Source organism: Lithobates pipiens, unplaced genomic scaffold (genome assembly GCF_037356315.1).
Source record: "Lithobates pipiens isolate NorthernLeopardFrog02 unplaced genomic scaffold, aLitPip1_a1.2 Scaffold_19, whole genome shotgun sequence".
Lineage (NCBI taxonomy): Eukaryota > Metazoa > Chordata > Amphibia > Anura > Ranidae > Lithobates > Lithobates pipiens.
The window spans coordinates 488380876-488404739 of NW_027507764.1; the positions used below are offsets into that span (position 1 = coordinate 488380876).

The window sequence follows — 23864 nt, forward strand, 5'->3', positions numbered from 1 at the left end:
GTTTGTAAATTTTAATGATGTTACAAAACCAATTTTTCAAAGAGGGACTTTCTGGGTTTTTCCACATCCAAGGAATTAAACTCTTTGCGGCATTTAGTAAGCAATCAATGTTTTCCTATATTGTTTAATGTGCGACGTAGCTCCGTGAAGCAAACACGCCCTTGGCTCTTCTGGTATTTTTAGGCCCGTAATCTCCTCGGTTGTTAAGATTACCTCTTTCCAGAATTCTCTAATTTTGGGGCATGTCCACCATATATGGATCATAGATCCTATTTCTGAACATCTTCGCCAACATAAATTAGAGACCTCTCTTTGAAAGTGGTGTGCTTTGTCTGGGGTTAAATACCACCGAGCCATACATTTGTAGTTAATTTCCAGAAGATCTGGTGAAATTGCATGAGGCATCCTAATGCCCCGTACTCACGAGAGGACTTATGTCCGACAGACTTCCAAAGGAGTTCCGCCGGAGTTCCGACGGAGTTCCGACGGAGTTCCGACGGAGTTCTGACAGACTTTTCGGCCGAACGGACTTGGCCACACACGATCACACTAAACTCCGACGGATTCGAACGTGATGACGTACGACCTGACTCGAATAAGGAAGTTCATAGCCAGTAGCCAATAGCTGCCCTAGCGTCGGTTTTAGTCCGTCGGAGTAGCATACACACGAGCGGAGTTTTCGAAGGGGACCGGGTCCGGCGGAGTTCCTTCGGGAAAATTTGAAGCATGCTTCATTTCTAAAGTCCGTCAGACTTTGGCGAATCAAAAGTCCGTTGCAGCCCACACACGATCGGATAGTCTGACGGACTCGGTCCTTCGGACTTTGGATGTTGAAAAGTCCGCTCGTGTGTACGGGGCATTAGTATTTTATTAACTTCTGCCTCTGTACTACCTGTCCCAATCTCATTTTTCTATATAAGGGGGGCTCCGATATTTTGAATCCCATCAAAATTTTATAGATCTTCGAAATCCCTCTTCTTCCGTCCGTCGCCACACACAGCCGCTCAAATGGTCGCAGGCTGTCTGCCGACCTGATCGGGCAGGGGAGGGATTCCACAAAGTGTTTCAGCTGTGCATACTGCCACCAATTTATATCTAACAACTCTTTTTTAACCCTAAGTTCCTGAAAAGAACAGATTTTACCTTTACTTATGATGTCTTTTAATTGCGCATCCCTATTATAGGGATGGACAAACTTTTTGACAACATAAGTCTGATGGAGCAAAGTCCGATCGTACGTACAGAAAACCATTGGACTTTTGTACAAAGTACAAACACGCATGCTCAGAACCAATGCAAAAAATCTGACAATACAGAAGTTGACCAATGGGTTGTGCCGGAGTAATTGAATGTCCTCTTTTGAAGTGTTGTCAGTACGTTGAAAGGTCACTACATTTGTGTTTGTTGCCTAAAAAGTCTGATCGTGTGTATGCAATACAAATTTACAGCCAACGCCCTTTGTACAAAAATCCACAGGAAAGTTTGTACAAAGTCCGATCATGTGTACAAGGCTTTACAATTACAAATGTACAACAGGTAGGGTGGAGTGCAGTGCGGCAAGACAACACACTCAGTTCTGGTTCAATGAAATAACTTGTGCTGAAATAATGCAGAGACAGTTCATAAATAACCCAGTAAGAAGGCAACCCAATCAGGATCACTCACAGTTCCATAAGCATGTAGAAAGTGGAATGCAGTCAAACTGTAGAGAGGGCAGAATGCGGCCTTGCCATTTTGTGCCTAAATAGGCAGGAGTACAGAGAAGTTGCAAGCCCTGCGTTTTCCTTCCTTGTCAGGAACCTTTCCCTGCTGCCTGTACTGTCCCTACTAGGTGGGGTACCTGTCTCTACTCTATTGACTCACAAATACGTGCCAAACCAGGGAGCCAGGGCCTTAAATAGCCTACACCTGACCCAAGATGGCTGCCAAAGTCACATGAAGCGGCAGAAATCAATTGGATGTTTCCCCAATGACCCAGGAAACCAAAGAGGAACTACGTTTGTCTTAACTTCCTCTCCAACTGCAGTGCCGTTGCAGAAGAGCCCCACCTGCAGTAGAGAAAGTAGACTGCACCTGCCTACATGAATATCATGAAGAGCCCCTTGTGCTAAAAACAGCACTCAAGCACAATGTTTCCACAGTAATATGTGACTGGCTACCCGAGCAAATACATTTCTACACATATTACAGATTTAGTTTGCTATTTTAATATATCTAAATTGTTGGGTACTTGCACGGGTATACATTTATATAGAAGTTTGTTTAACAATGCGTTGCCACAATGAACGAGCGCTACCTGCAGTGGAGAAAATGGACTGCACCTGCCTACACACGCACACATATGCACAGTCATGTATATACCATAAAAATAACTCTGCTTACTGCCGTATAAATAAGCATGTTGTAATGTCTGAAAAACTGTCCCTCTATGTCCATGCATTATTCTGTACAGACCTATAAAAGATAGAGGTGGTTTTCTATAAATTGACTGTATCAATAATGATTAAGGTCTAATAATAACTGGGAATTCAGCACAGTTAATATCCATAGATTAGAAACAAATCAGGATAAGACAGTTAAAAGGTTGGACATTTGCTTAGTAATCCACAGAATACGTGACATGGACTGACCACAGCAGCTGCATTGAAATGTTCTGTTCTCATTAACTACTTCTGGACCGCCGCGCGGCCATATACGTCCTAACTTTGATGGGATATATTAGAAGTTACTTGCCATAACCCCAGTATCCTCATGTTCGGAAGGCGGTCTGGTTTCTGATGAGTGGTCTCTACGGCGGATTTGCCACGAGACTACTTTTATCGGCACAGGAGAAGGACCCCCCCCCCCCCCTCGGTGCTCTGGTGCCCTCCGCTGCTTACTGAACTTCACCTTGGCTGGGAATTGAGAGGGAGGGGAAGATGGCCCCCACCCATCTCCATAACGATGCAGGGAGGAAGCACGTTAAAAAAACACACTCCCGCCCACAGGCAGAATTTATTTTATATATATATATATATATATATATATATATATATATATATATATATATATACTGTTGCATTTAAGTGTAAATATGAAATCTGAGGTCTTTTTGACCCCAGATCTCATATTTAAGAGGTCCTGTCATGCTTTTTTCTATTACAAGGGATGTTTAGGAATAAAAGTGACACCGTTTTTTTTTTTTTAAACAGGAAAAAAAAAAAAAAAAGCTAAAATAAATAAGGGAAAAGGTGTTTTTTTTAAACGCGCCCTGTCCTGCTGTGCTTGCGTGCAGAAGCAAACACATATGTGAGGAATCGCCACAATCGGTAGAGTGAGAGCAATAATTCTAGCTCTAGATCTCCTCTGTAACTTCAAACATGCAACCTGTAGAAGTTTTTAAATGTTGCCAATGGAGATCTTTAAGGATAAAAGTTTGTCGCCATTCCACGAGCGGCTGCAGTTTTGAAGCGTGACATGTTGGGTGTCAATTTACTTGCCGTAATATTAGCTTTCACAATATAAAAAAAAAAATGGGCTCATTTTAGTGTTGTCTTATTTTTTAATTCAAAAAAGTTTATTTTTTCCAAAAAAAAGTGTGCTTGTAAGACCGCTGTGTAAATACAGTGTGACAGAAAGTATTGCAACAACCGCCATTTTATTCTCTAGGGTGTTAGAATTTTTTTTTTAGAATATTCAAAGTAATTTTCTAATATACTCTGGTTTCTCTTCAGATCGTATAAATCTTCTGCCTTTTACTAAAGAGTTAATGAGTAAAATATGTGAATTAAATAAGTAGGTACCACTTCCTAATACAAAAATTTAGTAAAAATCTGGTAAACTATCAGAACTTTCGGTATTTAAGAGAATCATTAAGAAGTGCTCGGCATCTATTTTCCGGAGTCCTTAGCTAAAGTATTCTGCTTTTCTTGTCTGCCTTAGCTTAAGCTTCAATACCAGCGGCATCACCAACACACAAAATGTACGAGGTCTAGTCTTTGTTGAATTCTACGTCCCTCTGCGTCAGGATTGAGGAGCATATTATCTCAGAAATAAGGCTTTGTCAAGGTATACAGCACTAGGCCACATATATTTATATACGGTAACAGGTTCTCTTTCAGCTGAGACCATCTCTGATTACTGTAGACTGTTTGAGTATTGGTAGCCCACAGACAAAATAGGACAATTCCCAGCAAGGAGGAGATTAGAGGAGAACTGTATGAAACCCGGACAGCTGTACAGACACTGTGGGGAACAAATAAGAGGAAGTCACACAAATACACATTGTGATTTCTCATTAATCCCAAAGAAGTGGAAAAACAAACTGTACAAAACAATTTATTAGCATGTCTGTTTGTGGCAAGTGAGAGAGAATTCACTATATCTAGATCAACTTTGCCTGGCTTATTTAAGAATACAGATCAAAAGCAGGCAATCAGTTTGGTTTAAAGCATTACAGATCTGTAAATTACTCATCTGCCATTGGCTACTGTCTATGTACAACAGCAGTGTGTGTTTTCCTTGCCTTTTTGTTCAAAGCTCCTAAGGGTTTATTAGCCCACTGAAGAGAGATCTGTGGTGGATTGCTCTTCAATATGGCATTTCAAGAGGTGAGGAGGCGTTATGTCCCTGTTTTAACCCCTAAAAGCCCACACCTCCATGCTGTAGCCGTATTCATTTTATTCATTCATTATATTCATTTTATTATTGCTGGGATGTTTTACATGTCTATACCCTCAAATGTGTACACCACAAAATTTAGTTTGCATAGTTTTCAAGTATTGAATCTGTAGGTTTTCCCTGCTGTCTTTCATATGGGGGGGGGGGGGTACATGAGAGCGCTTGGACTGCTAATTAATGTAAAGAATTCAAAAATTGGTTTTGTCAAGGGTGAGGTTCTGGTTCATCTTTTGTATAGGTTTGCGGTGAATTTAGGGGATTCGTAATCTTAATGAATTGCAAACTTTTTGGCTGAAAACTTTGCAGGTTCACTCTCAAAAAATGCAACGACCTTTAAAGTGATATTAAATCTAGTTTTATTTTTTGTTTAAAAATAACAAACATGTTATACTTACCTCCAGAGAGCAGCCCTGATCCTCCTCTCCTCGGGTCACACTTCGGCGCTCCTGGACCCTCCCTCCTGCCGAGTGCCCCCACAGCAAGCAGCTTGCTATGAGGCCACCAGAGCCAAGCCACTGCTCGGTGTGTCCATTCAGACAAGGAGCCACAGCTTGGCCCAACCCCTATCTCTTCTCATTGGCCCACTGACTTTGATTGACAGCAGCAGGAGCCAATGGCAAACACTGTTGTATCAGCCAATGAGTAGGGAGACAGCCGAGACGCTCTTTCAACATTGCTGGATCAAGAGGACGTGTTGGGTATCACTCTGTTCACTAGTACAATAGTGATTCTAAATAGTGGTTTGATTTCATGAGTATTATGCTACACATTATTTATGTATTTTGTCTACTTGTATTTTGCTTGACATAGATAATTCTGTGTCTTATTTTATATTTTTTGCATCATTAAAATCAAGATTTTACTTATTCAATTGGTCTATGCCTAATTGGAGTCATTGCCCTTTAAAGTCCCAACAGAGCGTCTCTCCTTGTTTTCTGGTTCATATTAGGGATGTGAGCAATTTATCCTATACCCCACTAGAGTTGAACTATTCCACCCACTCAGGTAAGTATTAGGGGGGCTGAGGGGGGGGGGGGGGAGCTGCACATAGAAGGTTTTTTTATCTTAATGCATAGAATGCACTAAGCCAGGGGTGCCCAACCAGTGGCCCGGGGGCCACATGTGGCCCATGGAGCCCTCTGATGTGGCCCGGGACCTCCTGCTCTGGGATGGTGGGTTGGCAAGTCCAGATTGTGGGTTGCCGACCCACCATCCCATAGCAAGAGTGTTGTGAATGAAGCCAGCAGTAGAGGAAGCAAGTGGTTGCGGAGCAGAGCTGCATGAGCTGACCTGAATGGAAGACAGTTGTTAAAGGTAAGTTTATTACTAAAATCAGTGTGTGTATATGGGCATATCTGGGCTGCTTTCAAACTGATCCGCAGGTGCAGCGCAGAACCCCTGCAGGTTACCTGCACTGAGCTATAGACTTCTGCTATTACCTGCGGGTTTGGTGCACTTCAGAAAGTGCACCACCCCTGCAGGATATAATAGAAGTCTATGGCAAAGTACAGCTAAGCCACAGGTGCACTGCGCTGCACCCTCAGTGTGGGTAAACAACAGCGCGTCAGTGTTAAAGCAGAATCAGAACCTCCGTTCACCTCTAGTGAACCACAGATGTAAACGGCTTGTGGCCATTTACGCCCACCTACCTCCAATCCGATAGAAGAAAAAAAAGACAGAAGGCGCGGGGGCTGGGGGGGATGGGCGATCCGGGCTATGTCTGTGTCAGCTCTGCATATGCGGAGTGCACTTGGACCTGTCATCCGCCCACTCATTGTGGCCTGTGGCTAGTTACCAAGTTGCTTAAGTGGCCCTCACTCTTCAAAAGGTTGGGCACCCCTGCGCTAAGCTAAGAAACCTTCTTCCTTTAAAACCACTTTAATGCACTACATTGCCTTTGTGCTGATCACAAGAGCCAATAATTGGAAGGAAGAGATAGTCCATACTCCTTTCTATTAATTGCTTGGGTCACAACAGCTATGTGTGTTCAAGCTCTTAGGGAGTACTGAAAGTTATGTAAAAGGAAATATGCTTTATTTTATTTTTTTTGCATTGGAGCATGTCCTTCATTGGATGGTGTCTGGCTTTCCGTACTTTTTGTTTGGCAATAACTTGGTTATTAGCCCAACAAATAGCCAGAATTGAATAAAAAGATTCATCTGCCTTGAACTTGAATTGAGTTTGCTGCAAAATTTGCAAATTTAAAGATTGTTGACGCTGTTTGCAACCCAAACCCAAACCAAAATAATTTCTGTGTATTTCTCTCTAGCATGTAAAACTTACATTATTTGGACCAAGTTGGCAAAATGAATGGGACCCCTGGATGTTCTCCAGTAGATAAAACCTAAACTTGCTTATATACTTTTGTAACTGAATACTTCATAAAATGTTTTCTTATGAATCTGTTCCCAAGAACAACATATTGTAAGCTGCAGTTATTACTATAATGTTAATTGTCAAACTACTGTCATCTTTTTCTAGCATTGGGAAGCGGTGGCCATTTGTAGACTTAAAGAGGTTGATTCACTAAAATTGGAGAAAGTCCAAAATCTGGTGCAGCTGTGCATGGTAGTCAATCAGCTCCTAACTTCAGCTTGTTCAATTTAAAGAGAAGTATGGAGGCCTAGTATCACACTGGTTAGTTTTAACATGCCATTTGACAAGTGTTTAAAAAAAATGGTGTAGAGTTCCCCCTAAAAATCCATACCAGACCCTTTATCCGAGCACGCAACCTGGCAGGCCGCAGGAAAAGAGGGGGGACAAGAGAGCCCCCCCCTTCCTGAACCGTACCAGGCCACATGCCCTCAACATTGGGAGGAAATCTTTGGGGTCCCCCCCAAAGCACCTTGTCCCCATGTTGATGAGGACAAGGGCCTCATCCCCACAACCCTGGCCGGTGGTTGTGGTGGTCTGCGGGCGGGGGGCTTATCCCTTAATATCCATACCAGACCTGAAGGGCCTGGTAATTGAATTTGGGGGAACCCCACGCTTTTTTTTTTTTTATCAATGACTTTCAATGACTGTTCTCTGTATTACGGGAAGCCGACAATTCATTATAGCCGCAAGTGATTTTAAATTACTTTTTTCCTGCAGAAATTACACTTTGTGCAGGGACAGTTCTAAGCACGGGACACATGTGCCCCTTTACAGGCATACACACCCCCCAGGTACGAAATTTAAAGTAATATTACACTTTTATTGTTTCACTTTAAGCATTATTAAAATCACTGTTCCAGAAAAAACGTCAGTTTTTAAAACTTTTTTTTGCATTGAGACATGTCCCCTGGGTCATTTTTTATGACAATAACTTGCATATTAGCCTTTAAAATTAGCACTTTTGATTTTAAAAATTCGAGTCCCATAGACTTTAATAGGGTTCTAAAGTTCACACGAAGTTTAGGTCTGTTCGCAGGTTCGGGTGCGGACTTTTGCTGGCGGAATTTTGGCCAGCAAAAGATTGAGAGCAGGTTCAGAAAAAGTTTCGATCTGAGATTCCGATCGTCTGTACCAATTCCAACGTGCAAAATTCCTATGCATACTTGGGAACAATTCGACGCATGCTCGGAAGCATTGAACTTCATTTTCTCGGCTTGTTGTAGTGTTGTACGTCACCGCATTCTTGATGGTCGAAAGTTCAGCGAACTTTCGCGTGGCCGTGTATATGCAAGCCAAACTTGAGCGGAATTCCATCAGAAAAACCATCCAAGATTTTTCCGGCGGAAATTCCGCTCATGTGTATGGGGCATTAGTGCTGTCTTCTCCTCTCCCAGTCGGAGAGCTGCTGTACAGGAGATTATAGGACACAGATAGCAAGACATATTTAGTTACACTCACTTGATTTTCTGATATCTTAACCAATACAAAACTGCATGTATTGATGTTTTTTTTTATATATATATGCCTAGAGTTCAGAGCCATTAAATACTACAATCTTAAGTGTCGATTCATGATTTAATGAGATGAATACCACATAAGCTCTGACACAAGTGATAATTAAGACCTAGTTCAATCAAGTTGTGTATTTGTATCACAGTGCTAATTACTTACCTTTTCCAGTACACTGCTAATTGCTTCTGAATGCATAATCAGGTTTATGCAAATTAAATTGTCTAAACTGTCATTGACAAAGTAGCCTATTTATAAATGGTCAAAATAAACATTTCCTTATTCTATTATGGGATAATGTTGATTGTGAAATGTTCACTTACTTTAGCAAAATATAATCCTATGAGGACTATACTGTGGATAACGTAACCTGTTCAGACGAAGGAAGACGGATATCAGATGCAAAGAAAACTCTTCCAAAAACGTAGTTTCCACTGCATTTTTAATTTGCTATTTTAGCTGATGTACAAAGGGTGAGGGAATCAAGATTTAGGCACAAATAATAAAAATTGGTTATTTTGATGACCAACTCTAAAGAAAATTAATATACACTATATTACCAATAGTATTGGGACGCCTGCCTTCACACGCACATGAACTTTAATGGCATCCCAGTCTTAGTCCGTAGGGTTCAATACTGAGCATATAACAGCTTCAACTCTTCTGGGAAGGCTGTCCACAAGGTTTAGGAGTGTGTCTATGGGAATGTTTGACCATTCTTCCAGAAGCGTCTTTGTGAGGTCAAGCACTGATGTGGATGAGAAAGCCTGGCTCGCAGTCTCCACTCTAATTCATCCCAAAGGTGTTCTATCGTGTTAAGGGCAGGCCAGTCAAGTTCCTCCACACCCAAACTCACTCATCCATATATTTATGGACCTTGCTTTGTGCACTGGTCAAAATCATTTGGTGGAGGGGGGGTATGGTGTGGGGTTGTTTTTCAGGATGTTTGGGCTTAGCCCCTTAATTCCAGTGAAAGGAACTCTTAAAAACCAGAAAGGTATATGCAATGGGGGGCATTGAGCGATGGTCTCCTGATATGTACAGTATCACTAGATATACACAATTGGTTCATATAAAAGAAGGTTTTCATTACATACAATATATCTTTAAAACAGGACAAAACATCCACTGGGTAAAAACAAACCCATATATAAAATCAAATGTAAAGGTAGTAGTCAGATATTGCATGCAGCATGCCTACTTTAATGGTGGAAATTGAATCGTAGTAGGGACTCATTCTGTTCACTTTTTACTTTTTTGGGAAAATGTGAACAATAGAGTATAATAGGTATTTAAAAGATATAAATAATGTAGTTATAACAATCATTCAACTGAAAACTATATAATATAGTTGTTGTCATATAGTTGTTGTTTTATATATATATATATATATATATATATATATATATATGTGTGTGTGTGTGTGTGTGTGTTGCTGATTAAAAAATGTGTGTTCGATTTTTTTTTAATCGATTAATCGACTAATTTCGATTAATTATAATGCACATACAGATCCAACTACTTTTAGCTGATCTCCTTGCATTGCAACTCTGCATTAGTCTGTGGTAAATGTGGTATACACTATATACAATCACCCGACACTAGTTAGTTTCCACAACCCATGACTTAACTTCACAGTTCACACAAATACATTTTAAATTCAAACTGTAGCACTGACGTAATTTTTTTTATTAAACTAGAGAGAAAAATGTAGAAAGTTAGTTTAACTTTAATTATAAAACTTATCTAGTATAATTACTGTCAGTCACTTTATAGTAGGCAAGTAGGCATCACTTTAGCCAGTCACGCAGACATACCAGAGTGTTTACATTTTGTTGTTTGTTTTGTTTTTTTAAAAGGAGGTTATCAAATTTGCCAACACTTAGCTCACTGAATGATCCCAGCTAACCACATCCATATTTACCATCACTGTCCAGGCTGTCCAGTGACATCACGGACATCGATGTCACCGGACTCCTCCTCTCTTCCCTTCGTTAGCAGATGGGGGCACTTGGGGAAGGGGGGAGGAGTCCGGTGACGTCGATGTCTGTGATGTCACCGGATCTCCGACGGAACTCCCTGAAGACCCGGAAGCCGGCGGAGAGGTGACAAATTAACGATTAATGGAGGAATTAATCTTTAATTTTCTCAGGCCTAATATATATATATACATATACTTGCAAGTAACCCTAGCCACCTTGTCCAAATTATTTGTCTCACTCATGGGGGTACAACCTCATGCCCAGGATGGAAGCCCACAGATAATACCACGCAAATTTTACCCAGACCCCAAATCTGTGGATATTGTAACAAAAGTCACTGATTTATTTATGTGGCAATAAAAGTCTGAGCCCACGTACACACGGTCGGAGATTTTGCCAACAAAATCCGTCGGATTTTGCCCGTCGGATTTAGTCCGACCGATTGTGTCCGAAACTGTTGCATACACACGGTCGGGCCAAGTTGGCGAAAAATCCGATCTTTCAGAACGTGATGACGTAATTTAGTTACGATGGGACTACATTCAGGCTAGTAGCCAATAGCTTTGATGTAGGAATTTGATCTGAGCATGCGTGGCACTTGGTCCGATCAAAATGCTCTACACATGATCGGATTAGGTCTGTCTGGCCCAGTTGGTCGGGAAATATTTCCAACATGTTGGAAAATTGGGTCGGACGGAGATTCGGATGGAATCAGTCCGATGCATACCACACACAGTCGGATTATCTGACGACACGGTCCGATAAGATTCATTCCGACAGATTCTCCGACCGTGTGTACAAGGGCTCACAGTGGTCTTAACTTTTATGGCAGGCAGTCATAGGCTGACCTTTAGCAGTCTAATTGAAGGTTAAAGGAAATGACAGAAATAATAAAAAATACATACCTGCTTTACGTGCAATAGAACCATTCTGCATGCCCACTAAGGCCACTGTTTCAAGGTAAAACATGGACCTTAAAGTGTACCTGAACTCAAAAACTGAAGATTTGCTATGTTATAGGGAACATCTAGAAATGTGAATTGTGTAATTCCTTTACCTACTGTACTTTTCAATACTGTACTACTGTATCTCCTCCAATTTGGCTCCATTTGCATAGAGACCCAGTGCATAGCAATGCATTGTAAGTTAGACATGTGTGATTCGTTTCATTACGAATCAAAATTTGGTCCAAATTTATTTGGAGATTTGGATGTATCCAAATTTCTAAATCACACTAGTAACGAGTTTCAACGAATCCGAAATACATTTTTACGAAACTAATTATCTGAATTTGAATTCAAAAATTGAATTAAATTGGCAAATTAATGAGAAAATTTATTTGAATTCAAATATGAATTTGAATTTGGAATGGAAACCTATTGCAATAAATACAAAAAGGTATAAAAGTGAAATAAGATGATACTTTGGCTGGAGAGGAGAGGAAACAATAGAATAGAATAGAATAAAATAAGAAGTAAAGACAGAGGAGGATTAGCAATGCCCGATTTCAAAAAGTACTACGAGGCTATAGCAATCTCACGAATCACAGACTGGACACACAACAAAAAGGGGAAGGACTGGGTGGAATTAGAAATGAAGTTAAGCAGAAGGGAATTAGGGGAGATAATATGGATACCCGCAAAATATAGAGAATTAGGGATTAGCACAAATTTATTGACAAAAGGGTCACTGCGAATATGGGACACAATAAATGAGAGACACAAGTGGGAGCACAATTCACCATTTATGCCATTACTAGACACAAAAATTTTTTTACCAGGGCAAGAGGAATATGTATATTATAGCAGATGGGCCAAGAAAGATAAAATTAAATTACAAGAGGTTATGGAAGGGAATAGGGTATGCACATATGAGGAAATAATAGAAAAGTGGGGGCACAAGCCTTTAGATAAGTGGAGATATTCACAATTATATTATTTTATTCAGTCTTTAACACAACCACTACGAGGACAGGAGCAACTTAGACCTCTGGAGAAATTGATAGGGAACCCCCAATGCTTGGTAAAAAGGATCTCAAAAATATATGAAATTTTAATAGAGGTAGAAGAGCAAGAATACCCCCCCTATATGAAGAAGTGGGAAAATGAACTGGGACCGCTGAATAATGACCTCCATAGAAACAGGATTATTAGACGAACGTACTCGGTGGCCAAAGACCTTCAAACTAGAGAGATGTCATACAAACTTTTAACAAGGTGGTATATAACTCCACAGCAAGGAAATAAAATCATCAGTGAGACCCCCCTCAACATGCTGGAGAGGTTGCTCAGCGGTGGGGACCTTCGCCCATATATGGTGGGAGTGCCCTAAGATACAGATATTTTGGGAGAAAATTATAAAAGCTATCTTTGAAATTACAGGGGAAGGGATTAGAAGAGACCCATGGGTTTGCTTATTCCACGACTCGGAAAAAGGAGAGAGAGAGTATGGGCACTCCCTGGTTCCTGGTCTACTGAACTCCGCTAAGGCACTGATCCCACGTAGATGGAGGAAACCCGACCCTCCCTCGATGAAGGAGTGGGTAGAAAGGTTAGAAAGGACACGAAATATTGAAGAGACAATCTATAAATTGGATAACTTAGAAGGGAGATATCAATATAAATGGCGACTGTGGATACAATTCGGAAAAACTGAAGGTTATTTAAAGCTGCTTGACTGTTAGTAAAGAAGAAGGGAAAAAGCAGAAAGAGGGAAAAAACAAGGAAGAGAGGGAAAAAATGGAAAAGGCCCGGGGTAGGGACCGAGTGAGAGGGGAGGGGAGGGAGGGATAAGGTGGATTATTCTTAAAGAAATGCTGCTGTACTTATCATTATGTTGAATAGTTTATGTTTGTATATTTTGAAAAATCTGAAAATAAAGAATAAAAAAAAAAAAAAAAAAAAAGAATAAAATAGAATGAATATAGCTGTCTTCTGAAATTCAAATTAACAAATATACTAAATGAATCAGACTATATACGGGACAAACTCCAAAAAGGAATGATTCTAACATAACGAATACGACAGAACAAAGTTATTGACCTAACGGACCAATCCAAAATTAAATTAAACACATTTTTCCAAGATCAACTGCAGAGAAATCAAAGGCAATATTGCTGACTAGACCTTTGCCCTCTGTATGTCTTCTTTTTTTCTTTTAAAACACAGCTTCATTTCCTCTTTAAGATCGCTAAAATATAGGCCAGTCAACAACCCTGCCTCACACACCCTTGTGACCTGTTTCAAGGTGCTAAACGATGATTTGCTAAAGAAAAGGAGGCGTAAGTGGACACAAGTTCATATTTGCACACATGTACTTACCAATTACAACCTTTAACCTTACATTGCCACTGACAAAGCCATAAAAACAGGGTAATCAATAGCTGTGCACCCACCCTGTGACATTAACAAAGTATAATTCAAAAAGTAAAGCATATTTAAAATGAAATCAGATAATAAAAATAATAATAAATAAAACAAAAAATAAAAAAGTCCACACATGCATACATGTAAAATCCACATACGCGCAATAAGACGCACACAAACGATATATATTAGACTTCTCCATATGCGCCAAAGGAAAATTCTAAATGGATGAGCTTTACGGGTTTAAAATGAGTCACCTACCGTATTTATCGGCGTATAAGATGCACTTTTTCCCCCTGAATATAGGGGGAAAATCAGGGGTGCGTGTTATATGCCGATAGCGTACCTTGGAGAAGGAGGGGGATGAGCGCCGCTGGAATAACTGAGCCGCCATGTCTAGTTCACAAGCGCCACCAGAATCATAGAGCCGTCATCTTCTGTTTACAGTACTCGGCTTTCACACACACACACATCCTGCCTCTGCCACCGGCATTGGAGTAGTGTTCTATCAATCACAGGAGCTGGTCCAATGGCCATGGCGGAGGCGGAACGTATGTGTGTGTGTGAGAGCTGAGTACTGTAAACAGAAGATGGTGGCTCGGTGATTCCGGCGGCGCTCGTCCCCCTCCTGATTTCCTGCACTGCATGAGAAATGGTGAGGCTGCAGATAGGCATCAGGCTGCATTGAATGGGCACAGATCAGGCTGCAGATGGGCACAGAGGCTGCATTGTGGCTGCAGATAGGCATCAGGGTGCATTGGATGGGCACAGATCAGGTTGCATATGGGCACAGAGGCTGCATTGTGGCTGCAGATGGGCACTAATCAGGCTGCATTGATTGGCACTGACCATTATTTTGCTTCAAAGTGGTTAATTTGAAAAAAATAACTTTTGCCTGAAACTTCCCTCTTAAATTGGGGTGCGTGTTATACGCCGGCGCGTGTTATACGCCGATAAATATGGTATTTACAATTGTGGGCATCTTCATTTCTGTCAGTGCATGAGATTTTTTACCTGTGTAGCCAGGTACTTAGCTTCCCCAGAAGGAGGCAACTACAAACACTGTGCTGAAGTTTCTCTAAATGTTCATGCAGGACTCCTATATTGACATAGTCGATGCTGTTTCACCACTTGAGAGACCCAGTGGGGCATGAAGAATTGGAATGTCCAGGGCTGGACTTACCATTGGGCTTGACTGGGCTCAAGCCCATGGGCCCCTCCCAATAGGGGGCCCCGCCGAGATACATAGCGAGTGTACTCGGCTCGGCTCCACTCACAGTCACACCCAATCCCGCCCTATGATGGACATAACACAGGGACCGGGTGTGACTGTGAGCCAAGGCGAGTATACACGGCTACTCTCCGCTCGGGACTGCGAGAGTATCCGGGAGCCGCCGAGATACACAGGACTCTGTATCTCGGAGGCGCCATTTTTAATCTTCAAGATTGCAATGACAAGGCTGCAAATGACACTGGGGCAAGGCTGCAAATGACAAGGCTACACTGACAAGGCTGCAAATGACAGTGGACATGGCTGCAGATGGATGGGTAAGGCTGGGGATGGACACTGATAAGGCTGCATTGATGGGCATTTAAATGTAAGTTTTTTTCCTTAAACTTCTCTCCTAAAAGTTTTTTTCCTTAAAATTCCCTCCTAAACTTGGGGTGCATGTTATAGGCCAGTGCGTGTTATACGCTAATAAATACGGTAATGTATAGAAGGTAGGGCCCGAAAGTGACTCAAGCCCAGGGGCCCCCACCACCCTAAGTCCTGCCCTGGGAATGTCCATTGATGCAGAATGCACTGGACTATGGGAGCAGTTCACGGAAAGGACTTATTTATGTTATGCAAATGAATGAAATCTTGGACTACAATCCCCATTAAAGAGGTGTATAAGGGGAAGGGAGAGAGCAGCCCAGACTGTGTGAGTTTGGACTTTCTCTTTTCTATGGAATGACCAGAATGGTACATATGTCGGTCGCTGTGTGTGTGGCTAGCAGAGGCGCCTTCTCCTTGAGCTGCAAGCTGGTTCTTCAGTGGCTAGAAGCGGGAGTTGCAGCGAAGAGATTTATACTAAGAGTAGAACCAAAGGAGTTCCTGGCTACCAAGCATCTAAGCTGGAGCCTGCCAAGTGCACAGGACTGGTGGGTGGCCGCTTGTTGTGATTACATTACCATGCCTAGCAGAGGGAAACTGATCTTTACTAAGGAGCATTAACTGCTGCAGAACCTTAACGGGATAATAATTACATGTATCACCTTACAGACTAGGCCCCTTCAAATAGCCAGAAGAAGATTAAGAGCAAAAACAGAAAAAAGTAAATTGAGTAGTGACTGCCCTAAGGAAAAAACCTAAGGAGTTTGTCCACATCTAGGGACACCCTCTTGTGAGCTGCATGCCAAGGGCATTTCGGGATGTTGGCTACTGACAAGAACCACAGTTTTGCTAAAGGTTTCTTTATTTGATACTGCTAATGCTGATATTGTTCTCTGCTTGATGTATCCCTGTAGTATAAGTGTTAAGTGTAAGTCACCATACCTTAATGCCAATAATGCTTGATGTATCCCTGTAGTATACTGTAAGTGTTAAGTGTGAGTCACCATACCTTAATGCCAATAACTGCTAACCAGTTTAGTGACAACAAGAACCATTCGTCAAAAAGCTTAGGTGTACATAAAATACAAAAGAAGACCCATAGTGCTCTCCATATGTAAATGGCTTTCGTCTATCAAAGCGGATTACAAACACAAAAATATAGCTCAACAGTGCATATACTGGCATGTTTCAAAACTACAAGTCCCATCATGCCTCTGCCTCTGGGTGTCATGCTTGTGGCTGTCAGTGTCATGTTATGCCTCATGGGACTAGTAGTTCTGCAACAGCTGGAGGTCCGCTAATTGCATATCCCTGTGCTAGGGGATTTTTTGGGCCCAGGTTCCGCATCTCTACCTAATCACAGTAATTATAAAAAAGACAAAATAAAAGAGCATAATACATCACTTAATCTGAACTCTTGTGACTTGCTGGGTCCTGAGTCTTCTATTTTCTAGAATGCAGCTTGCTTAATTGTTGACATGAACACTTTTTTTGGCTGTCAATTGTCAGGATCCTAAAGACTCCAGCAGTATAATGACGCTTGAAGGGAGTCAGTAACAAGACCAATCCTAGGTGCAGATAGCCTGGAGAGGAGGATTACCAGTCTTCACTCCCAGAAGAAGCACCAGTGAGGAGTGCCGGGACAAGGTTATCTAGTGCCCAGGGAAAAGATGCCAAACGGTGCCCCCTCCACAAAATGCTTGAGCATTATGTGTCAGCAAAGATCCCCTTCCTCCCCACCAAATTTTTTTTAGCACTAATCTGCATGTTTACCCCCAAGCATAAATTCCCTTTGCAAACCGAAATCTTCCACAAACAAAAATTCCCTCTGTTCCCGTACACCTGCCACTGCCAGCTTGTAGATAGGCACTCCCCACCTCTCATTGCACCACAACGCCCAGGGAAGCCACCCCTCCTGGTCACCCCTTGTTCTGGCCCTGCCAGTGAGGATCATGTGATGACAGACGCGGGTGAAGTTTTTTTAAATGAATGAATGGCAGGATAGGTTGGGGAGAGGGGAAGAATGTTGGTAGACTTTAAAGTACACATCATGAGAGAAATGTGATATCATTATTGAAAATCCTTCTGAAAACACTACCCTGTTTCCCCTAAAATAAGCCCTACCCTGAAAATAAGACCTACAAGGACTTTAATCAGGGCTTATTTGGGGGGTAGGGCTTTTATTGCAGCCATCACCGACAATCACGCTAGGTCTTATTTTCGAGGGAAACAGGGTAGTTATCTGTCTGTCTTTCACAATGACAATAATAAGAATAAGCATGCAAAAAGTGAAAAAGTCTGCATCTCTATTCTTGTTCCAGGTGACTTGGAAAGTGCTGGAGCCAAAGCATCAGTATGATAGCCAGACAAATAGCATTTTCCTATATGGTCACCAGTGGCAACCTGTACTTTTTTCTCATGGCAGGTTTTCTTCAATCATACAGTAGTAGAGCTATAGGCAAAACTTTTTTCATTTTGGACAGAGCAAAGAAAGGATATAACTCCAGTCAGTTTTTTTTTTTTTTGGGGGGGGGCACTTCCTATCCCATAGTCAAAATAGGAAGTGAGAGGAAATCCATGGTTGTCACCAGGACTAGAGTTCCCATTGAAAGATTTCCCCTTAATTCCTGTTGTAAGGTCAACCGGAAATGTAGGATTTATTTTTGCTGTCAATGATACTGGTAAACAGGACAAGTTGAGATGGTGAATCTCTGTAACGTGAACACAGACGGCAATAAAAACCTGACAGGTGTTCTAATCCCTCTCCACTATCCAAACTAAAAAAAAAAAAAAAAAAAAAAGAAAAGTTTTGCTTTAAACACAGAGCTTGTATATCAGATATTACTAGCGTTGTATACAGCACGCCTCCTCGCCTCGGCAGCAGTCGCAGCAGGTTTTCTGCAGTTTTCAGGCTGCTGTTTTCACAATAAACAAAAGAGATCTGTTTATAAAGCAATGAAAGAGGAAGATAGTCTCCAGAAATTCCCCAGTCTGTGACCTGCTGGAAATAATTGCCTGTTAGAGGACAGACTGTGTGAGACATACAGCAGTTCTAGTACAGAATAGGACGAGTCAGGGACCCCATCAGACATGCCGGCCTCCGAGTTCTACTTCAATGTGGACAGCGGCTACCTGGAGGGATTAGTCCGAGGATTTAAAGGCGGGATCCTGAAAGCTGGCGACTACATCAACTTGTCGCAGTGTGAAACCCTGGAAGGTAAAGAATGTTTTCTTTATGTCCTTATTACAGAATAATCAGTGCAATGATCTGTATGTATTTATGCTTAGGCCCCATATACATATGCTTTGCAATTTGAACGCCAATCAACATACTTTTTGTGCTTGGACGTGTTTTTTATGCATTTTTAAAGGTATTTGCATTGCCTTAAATAATGTTTTCCAGACTGCTCTGTGTTGTTTTTCTATTGCATAGATTCTTGTACTATCATCTCGGCTACTAACACGTTCTAAACGCTTGTCAAACACGCTTTAAAAATCATAGGGGCGTTTGAGGTGCCTTTGCAGCACATTTAAGCCCTTGTACACACGGTCGGACATTTCGACAACAAAATCCGTCTGATTTTTTCCAACTGATTTTGTCTGAAAGTGGTGTTGCATACACACAGTCGGACAAAGTTGTCAGAAAAACCGATCGCTTGGAATGTGATGACGTTTGGTCGTTGCAACGGGACTACGTTGCGGCTAGTAGCCAATAGCTTTGGTCTCGTAATTTGATTTGAGCATGTGTGGCACTTTGTCCGATCGGAACTCTCTACAAACGATCGGACAAAGTCCGATCGGATCATGTTGTTGGAATATTTTATATCCAGCTCTCAAACTTTGTTGGTCGGACATTCCGACGGAAAAAGTCCAATGGAGCACACACACGGTCAGATTATCCAACAACACGGTCCGATCGGACATTTTCCGTCAGAATGTCTGACCGTGTGTACAAGGGCTTAGAGATGCACTGAAATTTCAGCTGTGGAAACATATCAGTTAAAATGGCGGTACCAATAATGGTGCCAAAAACGCACATGATTTGGATGCAAATTCGCTGTGACTTTACCAAGATTTTACTGTGCTTATGTTTGTCTTTCATAGGTCATGTCACACTAATTAGATGCAGGAGATGCACAATGCTTTTCCCCACATTGCATCACACTCTAAGCAATCGCATGGCGTCCATGTGATGTGCTGCGGGTGTCAATGTTATCTTAACGACACCCCCAAAAAACAAATGGCAAAACACAGTGCATTTGCCAGAATTGCATTGCATGGGTCCTGCACCATTTTGGTGCGGATGCAATGCCGATTTCAGCCATATAAACTGTTTTGCTGAAATCAGACTGCACAGAAATCGCATGTGATATGTACAGGATTGCGGTGCGAATTACATGCAGTGTTTTCTCACACAAGGCTCCAAGCTGTCCATTGAGCTCAGGGGTTTGTTTACTAAAGGGAAATCCACTTTGCACTACAAGTGCACTTGGAAGTGCAGCTGCTGTAGATCTGAGGGGGACATGCAAGGAAAATAAAAAACAGTATTTTCGCTTCTACATAATTGGATGATAAAATCCAGCAGAGCTTCCCCTCATTTCAGATCTTCCTCTCAGATCTACAGTGACTGCACTTCCAAGTGCACTTGTAGTGCAGAGTGGAGTTGCCTTTAGTAAATCAACCCCAAAGTGCCTCTGACAAGAAGTGAGAAGAGGCACTCTGAGCTCATCCTCTCAGTCTGCTGCAAAGAGAGTGTGCCAGCTTGTATTTGAACTGGCCGCTCTGTATGTAGCTTCTGACAGGCTGCACAAGAATCGTATCTCCAAAACTCTAGGTGGCAGGAGCCTTCAGCTACCTACCCCCCAAATTTGGGGTCTCTATGACCCCAGGTCGCCAAGCTACAACCCTCGATGCTCGATCATTTTATTTTTTATTCAGGTTTTTTTTTTGGTATTTTATTGCTTTTTTCATGTTCATGGCATGTGAGGCTTTGCCTCCCCTGATTGCATGTCTCTGATGCAATCCAATTCCAGTGCGGACCCAAAAAGGGTCCTGCACCCTTTTCGTGTGAATGTAATGTGATTTCACCCATACAAACTGTATGGCTGAATTCTCATCACACAGACGTGACGTGTACAGCAATGTCTGGCATTGCACTAGTGTGAACCCAGCCTAACAGCACAATGGAAGCACAACAGACCAGTGTGAAGACATAGAATTTAAAGTGATTGTAAAGCTTAAATTTTTTTTTTCATTAAAATAACACCTGCTCTATGCAGTGGTTTTGCTCATAGTGGCCCGTATCCTCCTCTTCTCGGGTCCCCTGCTGGTGTTCTATCGAGAAATTTCTGCCATTGAAAAATGCCCCCTATGGGTCTGTGCTTGCACAGTACCAATTGTCACTCCAGCTGATATGTTGATATGCTGGCGTGACGTCAGAGGCATTATCCGACGCTATGCAAACAGCAGGGGAACTTGTCAGATTGAGCCTCGCTGTTTGATGACTAATATACCCACAAATCATTATCGCTCAATTCTGCAAGTGATTCTCATTTATTATCGCTGTTTTCTAGCTGGTCTAAAACCGCTTTTGATGTAAAGGAACACTTTATGGTTGCTATGGACATTCTCAAGTTTACAGGCAGAAAGAACAGTATATATAATATAAAACTACATGCAGGGCATTGAACAAAGTATTAGGGACAAAAGGGAGGTGAAATAAATTGATACAGTAATGTATTGTGTGTTTATCTTTTTGAATTTGGTGCCGGGCACTGTCCCCGTGCGTCACAGCGCTTGCAGGGAACGGAGCCCAGCACTGTGATTATGTATTGGGTGGAGGACAGAGCCTGCACACACAGCGGGGGGATATGGCAGTATCCTGGGGACAAGGTAAGTAACTTTGCCTGGATCCTGCATTGCGATCCCGAGTGTGGCTCGGGGTTACCACTTTTGGTACTGAAAATTCACCCCGAGCCACACTTGGGAATACCTCCAGGGAGGTTAAAGGAATATATTTTTCTTGAGCTTTTCTTGCACTAAAGGTGCCAATAAGGGCAGTCAATAAATTTAAATTCATACAAAGATTGGGGAGGTGGAAATATGTGGGCAGTTGCTGAAGCTGACCAATACATATAACCACCTAAGATAATTGAATGGACTGTCTCGGTACTTATACAATGACAAAATTATTATGGTAAAATTAAAATTTTATCACATAGACAACAAACAGACGTGTTAACAAAATATACAACACATATAACCAACCACTGGCGAGTTTCTATTGGAGTGGAGTATAGGATGTTTCCTCTACCGGTTTCGTGGTATAAACTGCTTCTTCAGGAGGACTGGTCTATGAAGTAAATAATACATTAATAAAACAATATTTACAGAGCAAAATAACCGTAAACAAACAAGTTACAATCAATGTTAAAGTAGGAAGATCTGCTCATCCGATTGGACAAAAACGACTAGCGTTGGGACCCAACAAATTTAAATTCATGATATTAATTAAAAAGTTGAATATGCTACAATTATATATGTATAAATATAAATATTTTTAAAACATTTTAATTTTCAGTTTCAGTTTTCGGCCACCAAAATTTCCATTCGGCGCACCACTAGCACATTTACATTGATATCAATAGAAGCATTTGGGTTCAGTAAAGTCAGTATAATGACACGTCGGATCAATTTTTGTGCGACACAACACAAAGTGATGTCCACTGGCCACTGCAATGCACATAATATTGACAGGTGTTTGTGGGGCTTCGAAAATGCCAGCACGTTGAAACTGAAACCAAGGACATGACCTAAAATACTTTATTCTTAGGTTAGGACTGCATTGGGCAACTTGTGGCCCTCAAACTGCATCTGTTACTTTGCCAATATGTTCAAAATTCAGGTTAACTTAAAGTGTGCAGTGTGGTTAAAAGAATCAAAGATGTTTTTCACATTAGGTGCATGTGTATTAAAGCGATTATAAAGTCTTGTTTATTTTAGTATTTTTTTTGTTAAAAATAATAAACATGTTATACTCACTTGCTCTGTGTAGTGGATTTGCACAGAGCAGCCCAGATCTTCCTCTTCATGGGGTCCCGCTTTGGCTTCCCTGGCCCCTCCCTCCTGTTGAGTGCCTCCACAGGAAGCAGCTTGCTATGGGGACACCTGAGCCGAGCCGCAGCTCCCTGTGTACATTCAGACAAGGAGCTGCGACCTGGTCCCATCTCTCCTCATTGGCTCACTGAATTTGATTGACAGCAGCGAGAGCAAAAGGCGCCATGCTGTCATCTCAGCCAGTGAGGAAGGAGAGTTATGGGCAGCTGAGACACCAGTGGCAGCTGGTGCTCAAAATTTTTTGGGAGGGCGCAAACAACCTGAAAAATTCTGAAAAAAAAAAAACATCAATTGCAGCCTGACTGTGCCCATCAAATGCAGCCACTGTGCCATTAAACTCAGTGACTGTGCCCATCAATTGCCGCCACTGTGCCCATCAAAAGCAGTCACTGTGCCATCAAACGCAGCTATTGTGCCATCAAACGCAGCCACTATAGCTATCATACGTGGCCACTGTGCCCATCAATTGCAGCCAGTGTGTCCATCAAACGTAGCCACTGTGCCCATCAAATGCTGCCACTGTGCCATCAAACGCTGCTACTGTGCCCATCAAATGCAGCCACTGTGCCAGTGCCATCAAATGCTGCCACTGTGCCCATCAAATGCTGCCGCTGTGCCCATCAAATGCTCCCACTGTGCTATCAAATGCTGCCCCTGTGCCCATCGAATGCTGCCACTGTGCCCCAGCCCGCTTGCCGTCTGCCCGGCACTTAGCCTGTCTTGGTGGGGCAACGGGTGACAGCGGCGGGCAGTGTCCTCCATGTCCTCAATGTCTTCTCCCATCCTCTCCTCCCATCCTCTCCTATGATTGGATGCCTGACAATTGAGATTCTGCCCGCAATCTTAAAATGCAATACAATCACAAAACGCAGGTTCATGTGCTGCAGCGAATCACATTGTGTGAAGCTTGTGACCCAAAAAGGAGCAGGAGTTTCGCTTGGGCGCCCAGCTTCACGCAATGCAATTTGCTGTGATTGTTGTGTGACTGTTGTGTGATTTACTGCATCGCAATTCGCATTGCGTGAAACTTGTGGCCTAAAAAAGGAGGAGCTACTTTTGGGCAACAAGTTTCATGAGATACAACTTGCCGCGCGACAATCACGGCAAAAAGGCTTGACATTTTAGGTGCCATTGAAAGTAATGGCACCTTAACCTGCAATTTGCCACCACGAGCAGAATCTCAACTATCCCATAATTCCCAGGTGTGAATGGAGCCGCTTTGGTTCATACATATGCGATTCTGGATGCGTTTTCAATCTC

At 42.1% G+C, this 23864-nt stretch overlaps 1 protein-coding gene across 1 annotated transcript in view; it reads left to right on the forward strand.

The window, feature by feature from the left end:
- Positions 1–18382: 18382 nt before the first annotated feature.
- The window catches only part of ATP6V0D2 (ATPase H+ transporting V0 subunit d2), a 54862-nt gene continuing 49380 nt past the window's right edge, over positions 18383–23864 (forward strand). Inside the window, exon 1 of the mRNA XM_077492975.1 lies at positions 18383–18705. Coding sequence (XP_077349101.1) covers positions 18579–18705 — 127 coding nt within the window. The 5' untranslated portion in view covers positions 18383–18578. The remainder of the gene's footprint in view (positions 18706–23864) is intronic.